We start from the raw sequence: 7912 nt of genomic DNA, 5'->3' as shown, positions 1-7912 counted from the left end.
AGGTCGATGTTTAAAACCAAAATGTCACAACCAGAAAACATCTATACGCATAAGTTCAATTCTTGAATTTTCTTGGTAGTTTGAATTTCGGAATTAGTACAAATCGTAGGAAGTTACTCAACCTAAAAGTTGTAGCTACAGATGCACCAACCATTGGATCAATAGGAGCAGTTGTCAGTGGTGGAGTATTTAAAACTGAAACATTGGGTGGTGGAAGAGCACTTGAAACTGGAACATTGGGTGGTAGAAGAGCACTTGAAGCTTGAGCATTGGTGGCTGCAGGTGGAGAAATTGAAGCTAGTGCAGTTGGTGGTGGTGGAACAGTTGAGGTACGAGGTTGAAACGAAGAACACCCTCATTATCCTTTCTTCGTTTCTTCTTTGGTGGAACAGTCTCCAATGGCATGTTTGGAATTACCCACCAATAGCGTTCCACCTTATCATACCCAAGCTTTTTATAGTACTCCCTAATGAAGAACACATCTAGCTGATCTGGATCAAGCTTCGGCATCTCTGAATTAAGAATATCAAGAATTATTTGAGATATTACCTTTAACCTTTTTTTACATGTTTTTATCTTTAAGCTTACTTAGAAATTATATCATTACAAGAAAAACGCTAAGTACCATCGGATTTACCGTTGAATGTTAGCGGCAAATTTTTCATCGAATTTGGCAATAAATTTGTCACCTTAAAATATTACTGTCAGAATTGATGTTCCGACGGTAATATTTGGAGGAAAAAAAAGATATTTGTGTGCTCTCACTACCGTCGGATTTACTGGCGAGTAGATCTGATGATAACATTATTTAGTGAAACATTGCATTTTGGAGACACAGGATTAATCTGACGGTAAATTTGAGGCTAAATTCAAATGCAAAACTCTTCTCCCTCACGTGTTTAATGCCGTTCTCTCTTCTCTCTCTCTCTCTCTCTCTCTCTCTCTATATATATATATATATATATATATATATATATATATATATATATATATATCCTCATCTGCTCACACATCCGAGGGTAACAGTCACTGTGGCCACTGCTAGAGCTTGTTGCGGACGTCGCCATCGCGCCTGGAGCACCAGCTGTCACTGCTGTTACACATGCTCGTCGAATCTGCTGCTGCTGTTCCCGTCGCATCCTCCGCCGCAGTTGTTGTTCACATTGCCGTTAGCGCGGCCTCTGTCACCACGATATTGAAGAGAGACTGCAACCACTATCATCACATTAGTTTGTTGGTATGGTTATTATATTTTTTCATATTATTTTGTGAGTTTAACATTTTGTTAGGGTTGTTGTTAAATCCGTGGTTAAATTTGCTTAATGTAGTATGTTATTAAGAGTTGTGTTAATTTAGTGTAAGTAAAAATTAAATTTGTCCTGCCTCTTGTTAGTTTGGTTCAATTAAGAATTAGGTTTTAATTAATTAGAATAATGAGGTTTACCTATTTTTTTAAATTAGTTTTTAAATTAATTTCAGCTTGTGATTTAATAAGTAATCCTTTTTATTAGGACGTTGCTATTTTCTCTGAGCTCAATTAGAGTTTTCTTCTTTTATTGTCTGTGCAGTAATATTCCAGGTTGATTTTCTATCTCTAAATATAATAAATTGTTTAAATTTTATGTTGGACTTTTTTTTCCTAAGATAGAATTTTAGGACGAAAGTAGGAGAAGGTTGCGTAGTGGCGCCTTCTCGAAACCCTTGTTTGCTGGAAAATTGTAGAGTTATAAGGGGTTGCGCATTAGAACGGTTAGGATTTGATATTTTATTGAATACCTGTATGTTAATGATTTATGCCTGCGGTTGTTTTCTATGTGAAAACTGTTGTCTTTATTTGATGGATGTCGATGAATTAAAGAAAAGGTCTATGAATTATTTTTTAAATTGTTTACTACGTATTTGGTTTGTTAGAAATTGATAATTGTATTTGGTGGGAGATTCTAATTATACAGGACATTCTACTAAATTTTCTAAAAACTTAAATAATTTTTGTTGTTCGTTGAATTCTAGGGTGTGTGTTTCGATATGATTCCAAGTCATCGTCTATGGATGTATGAGAGGGATAACGATGGCTAGGGAGTTTAAAACCCGAATTCTTTGAGGGGGTTGACGCGTTTGTCGCGCATGTTTTCGACATGGAACTGTTTATGTCTAAAGGGGTTTTTAGGTGTCGGTGTCAAAAGTGTCAGCTGACTAAGTGGTTAGAACCTGCAGACATAACGCTTCACCTCTACCGTAACGGGTTCAAGGATGGGTATTGGATGTGGACGGAATATGGAGAAGTGGATGAGCAGAAAATTAACTGGTCTGCCTCTAATTTGAATAGGTCCAGTTGTTAATCAATGAGGGTTCGGGTAGTGAGAGACCTAAACATGGATGAAATGACTTGGGAGGCTAACCAAGAGAGATACAATGAGATGTTGTGTGATGCAACAAGTGTTATTGAATTAGAAGAGACTGAAGAAGATCCTAACCCGGAAGCGAAGAGATTTTATCATCTGTTAGAAGCTGCTGTGAAACCTTTGTTCAAGGGGTCCGTCATTCAAAGTTGTCTGTGTGTATTAGAATGATGAGTATTAAGTCAGAGTCAAATTATACCCAAGAGTCTTTTGATAAGTGGGTCATCTTTTGCAATGAATTGGTACCTATAAGGTCATCTGGCATCCTCTGAAACCACTACAAAGCAAAGAAGATAGTTTCAAAATTAGGTCTAAATGCGATGAAAATTGATTGTTGTTTGAATGATTGTATGCTGTACTACAAGACGGATTAATGAATGAAGATTTTTTAGATCACCGAGGTTCCAAGTTGAGAGAGAACAGATCGGTAAACATCGGTTAAAGAGAATTCCAATAAAACGGATGCACTACTTGCCCTTAATCCCTAGGTTGAAACAATTGTATGCATCGATGAGTTTAGCTGCTCACATGACCTGACATAGTAGCAACAAGAGAGATGATGGAATCATAACGCATCCATCACATGGAGAAGTTTGGAAGCATTTTGATTGGGTCCATCCTACATTTGCGAGCGAGCCCAGGAACGATAGACTAGCTTTGTGTTTTGACAGGTTCGCGTAGAACAAGGGTTACAAGGAACGATGAGAGGGGAGAATCCTCGTCAAGTAGAACAACATACCCAATCTTTTTGTCGAAATGAGCTGCAATGGGTGCAAGCAGTGACTACTGGTTAGAGTAGAATGAGATCAACGTCGTACATCTGCATGTGTTGCTTAACTGTGACCAAATTTCACCCTACCTCATGTGAGTTTTTTAAGTCTTCGTAAATATTGTAATTAGTAACACACTAGCTTCTTTATCTAATTAAAACTTCGTTATCATATTCTATCATATAGGTTATTCCGAGAGGCGAATATGGGGAGCTCATTGAACAATTTTTCACGTTAGCTCCGTGAATATGTCAGCGTGCAGCTAACTGACACAACATATTTGGAACTAGTTGCACTTAATTGGAGCCCAATGAATAAGGCTACTAGCTACCCGATTTACAATGTTAAAGGATATCGGTTGCATACCTTACAATGGTCGATTGGAAAGAAAACAGATAACACCGGAGTTTGGATTTGTGGGGATTCAAACGGGGTTTATTCTAATTGGTTTGGTGTGTTGCATAACATAATTGAATTACAGTATTTCTGTCATACTACGAACAAGATGTGCGTGTTTAAATGTGAATGGTACGATCAAAGTTCGCGACAAGAAATACGAAAGCACAAGAACTACGATATCAGTGAAGTTAATGTAACCAGGAAATATAGGCACTATGATCCTTTTATACTACCTCAAAATGCACGACATGTATACTATTTGCCTTATCCGAGTTCATGCAAGTCTAGTTGGGTGGTTGTGGTTAAGACTAAGTCAAGAGACCGCATCAAGTCTAATGATACAATAGAGGGTCAGGAACCTTACCAGATTGACGACCTAACTCTTTCGAAAAGGGTGCTTGATATCGGTGAGCCAATTTTCCTTAAGTCTACTGTTATGGATGATGACATCATTGATCTTGGACTAGAGGCCAATGCACTTATACCAAAGGACGACGATCTGCAAGAAGAAGACGGTGTCGATGACAACGAAGAAGAGGAAGACGAGTTCGATGATAATCAGGACATCGAAAGAGGAGGATGGGGAACCAGAGGAAGAAGATGATGAATCTGATTAGGGTTAATGTAAACATAGTTCTGTAAATTTGTAATATATATTTTAGTGAATGTAAACATAGTTCTGTGAATATAATATAGTTAGTATTATTTTAGATATTTCAATTACCATCATTTAGTATTTGTTATTTATATTTTTTGTAATTCACATTAGGTTTGAAGCACTATTCAATTGTTGATTATTATGGTACACTAGAGATGGATGGGAAAAGATAATTAAAGAAAAATTGAAAATCCAACCATCGGAATTACCGATGGAATATTCCAACAGTAACATTATTTTAAAAATAAAAAATAAAAAAACATTTCCGTTGATATTATCGTCAGATGAATCCGCCGATAGTATGGCAGAAAAACAAACGATGTGGCGCCAATGGTACCGTCGGAAATTTCCGACGGTAACGTCCAATATGATCTGTTTTTGATACTAACTATATTTTGTCGCAGAATCTGACGGTAATTACTGTCGGACGAAAAAAATCCAACAGAAAATATTTACCGACGAGATTTATACTATCTGATTGTTTTCGACGATAATTAACTTACTGTCATATTTTTTTTCGATAATAAATTTGACAGTACTTAACGATTTTTCTTGTAGTTCATAACAAAAAATCAGACCATTGACATGATTAAATAAGAAATAAAATTGGGACGATGCATTCTTGATCACTTACTATAGACGATAATTATATTGGTCTCATCTATCATTTTTATTGTATTTCAATAAATCCACCTTCCTATATTCACTCCTGGAATCACTGCATGTGGGGCTGTTGAGAAAGCACATGCTGCATGATCTAATAAAGCATGGAACCTTTACAAGAGTTTTGTGGGAAGGTGCCTTGTCCTTTTAGCTAAACTTTTTGTTAGGTTTAGCTTATTTTTTTCAGTAGGTCCAATCTTATTTTACTTAGATATTTAGTCTATATAAGTCTTAAAAGTCAAGACAAAAAAGACTCTTAAAAGTAAAAATTTTACTAGTAAAAATTGTACTTTAACATGTACTAAAAAGACAGTGTACATGAAAAAAAGAAGACTCTTAAGTATGATTAACAAACACCAATTTTCCCATCCACTCCGCTCTTGCTTTTTTTTTTTTTTTTAAGAAAAAAAATTATCTACACAATTTAAAAAGACAGTGTACATGAACCAAAGTATTTCTTTTAATAAAACTATCTTTAAATTAAAATACTAATAATGCATGATGGATTAGTGACAAAAACAATGTTTTGATTGTCTAATAAGAGATTTTGAATTCAAGTGGTTAAGTTGTTTTAGAGTGCATTTATTTATAAATTTTGAAAAAATAAAGAAATTTTACCACCTAATATATATTAGTTATTTTCAATATAAAAATTAGTTATTTTCACATCATTATATAATTGGACAGTGGATACACGTGTAAAACCACTTTTACAATAACAATATATAAAAATTAAATTCTATATTAATTCAGGTTTTGTCTGGTGCAGTGACGTCTTGCATTTACTTCAGCTTTAAAAAGTTTGTACATAAATGGCAGTTTTCTAAGTCAAATGATTTTGTTCTTATAAAAATCCGTGTTCTTTGAAGTTCTGTATGTTCATTCCAGAAAACTCTATTTCCAAAGAGACCAAAAAACATGCCTCGTGGTACACTTGAAGTTGTTTTGATCAGTGCCAAAGGCCTTGATGGCAGTGATTTCCTCGGTAATTGCTATGATGTTAATTATTATTATTATTATGAACATATGATGTTTGATGAAATTCAATTTGTTTCTTTCAAATGATTTCCACCATTTTCATGGAAACATGATAGCATTTGTTAAAAGAGTTATTGATTCTCAGGTTTTGATGTTCATCATATCTTTGTTGATTTTGAATATATCAGATCAAAGTAGAGAAAGTTCATGTTATGATGATTGGATCTAGATATTGTTAATTATCAAGTTAAAAGAATCAATTTAATTGATCCTTTCTTTGATCTGATTCATGGGGTTTTTTATTTTTCATTTTTATTTATTTTCTGGTTTTTAATTATGAAAGTGATGATTATTCAGATTGGTTATGATCATGCTCTGTTAGTGTTTGATTTTATGTCTCAATGAGCAGCAAACATTGATCCTTATGTGATTCTCTCATACCGTTCTCAAGAGCACAAAAGCACTGTGGCAGAAGGTGCATTTTTCTTTTCTTTTTTTTTCTTCTCTAGCAAATTTGATGATGTTTGATACTTTAACATTTTCTCTATGGTGAATTTGGTTACTGTTATCATGAATTTGCAGGTGCTGGATCCAACCCACAATGGAATGAAAGCTTTCTTTTCACTGTTTCTGACAGTGCTTGTGAGCTTAATCTGAAGATCATGGATAAAGACAATTTTAGTCAAGATGATTTCCTTGGCGAGGCAACGTGAGTTTGAATTCTTCTTTGACTTGAACAGATTTTGAGTTTCCATTCAAATGTCAATGGTCAATTGGTTTTCCATTCATATATCTTTAAGTCTGACATCTAAACTCAGATGGACCAATAAAACCTAGCAATTTTCTTTTCCGCAATTTATATCTAGAGCTAGCAGGCTGCAGCTGTTATTGATTCCACAAGGGTAAATCTCTGACCACAAATCACACATTTCGAGGGATCAAAACAGATGCCTCTAACGGTCAATTGTTTGATCCCTTGCAATGTGTACTTTGTGGCCAAAGATTTACCCGCCGAAGGGGTTAATTGCTGCCACTGCCTACTAGTAGGAAAAATTCTTATATGTTTTCGGAGCAAATTATAACTCTTGAGCTGGTTTATTAGTTGAATGACAAGTTATTAGTGGGTATTTATAACAAAGTCACCTTAGCGTATATGACATAAATTGATTAGAGAGAGTAAATCTTTTGTTTGCTCCGAGAGCAAGGTATGGATACCTTGCGCAATCAAATTTTTCATTTTTTTTTTCTTGAAATCAATAGATTTTTTCTTTCTTTTGATTTCAAATATATACCATGATTTAAGAGTTTAGACGTTGATGATACAAAAGGTATAGAAAAGGGGGCATTTGCACTTCTCATATTCTAAGTGTTTGTGTGTATATATATATGCATCTGCAGGATTACTCTTGATGCAGTGTTTGATGAGGGTAGCCATCCAGAGACTTCTTACAATGTTGTGAAGGACAAAGAATACTGTGGAGAGATCAAGGTTGCTCTCACTTTTACTGCTGAGGTAATTTTAGAATCTGCATTTTCTAATACTTTTCGTCATGCTTTGATGCAAGATGCTCTATTCAAATAGAAACCATTAACTTCTGCAGAGAGGTGGTGCTGGCCGGGACGAATACGGTGGACAGGAGGAGAGTTATGGTGGATGGAATGAATCAGCCAGGGACTTTTAGAGTGAAGGAGGGATTTATTTATCTTAATTACTCTTGTAACAGAATATAATGTGTTGGATCAATTTGGTAAACTTTTTATCACTCTGGTGTGGTTATTTGATGACATTGTGCTTTTAACTATGTCTCTTACATGTTTGGTTTCTTTCTTCATTTCTTATGTTCTATGTTTCCATTCATAGTTTTCTTTCTCACGATTTTTGAAATAGGAAAAAGTAAAAGTACAAAATAACATTTTGTTGTTTTTTTTTTCTTTTTTACAAAATCATGAACACAGGGAAAACTTAACAAAAAAAAAGCTGATAAGAAGTTCCAACAGTTGGCTAATTTTTTATACAGATAAAAAATGGTGTGTTATCATATTAT

At 34.7% G+C, this 7912-nt stretch overlaps 1 protein-coding gene across 1 annotated transcript; it reads left to right on the top strand.

Annotated features, from left to right (window-relative positions):
- Positions 1–5595: 5595 nt before the first annotated feature.
- On the top strand, positions 5596–7699 carry LOC112726796 (elicitor-responsive protein 3). Its single transcript, XM_025776312.2, has 5 exons — positions 5596–5874; positions 6277–6342; positions 6450–6576; positions 7266–7380; positions 7469–7699. Exons 1-5 carry the CDS (start codon positions 5808–5810, stop codon positions 7547–7549), a joined length of 456 nt encoding a protein of 151 aa, XP_025632097.1. The 5' UTR covers positions 5596–5807; the 3' UTR covers positions 7550–7699.
- The last annotated feature ends 213 nt before the right edge of the window (positions 7700–7912 follow it).

The sequence above is a fragment of the Arachis hypogaea genome, chromosome 12, assembly GCF_003086295.3.
Source record: "Arachis hypogaea cultivar Tifrunner chromosome 12, arahy.Tifrunner.gnm2.J5K5, whole genome shotgun sequence".
Taxonomy (NCBI): domain Eukaryota; kingdom Viridiplantae; phylum Streptophyta; class Magnoliopsida; order Fabales; family Fabaceae; genus Arachis; species Arachis hypogaea.
The sequence above is the reverse complement of the archived record's forward strand: the minus strand, read 5'-3'. Positions and strand labels throughout refer to the sequence as shown.

Coding starts and splice junctions, on each gene's coding strand:
- LOC112726796 (XM_025776312.2), top strand. CDS start 5,808: ATGCCTCGTGGTACACTTGAAGTTGTTTTGATCAGTGCCAAAGGCCTT. Junction 6,343..6,449: donor CAAAAGCACTGTGGCAGAAG/GTGCATTTTTCT, acceptor ATGAATTTGCAG/GTGCTGGATCCAACCCACAA. Junction 7,381..7,468: donor CTCTCACTTTTACTGCTGAG/GTAATTTTAGAA, acceptor TAACTTCTGCAG/AGAGGTGGTGCTGGCCGGGA.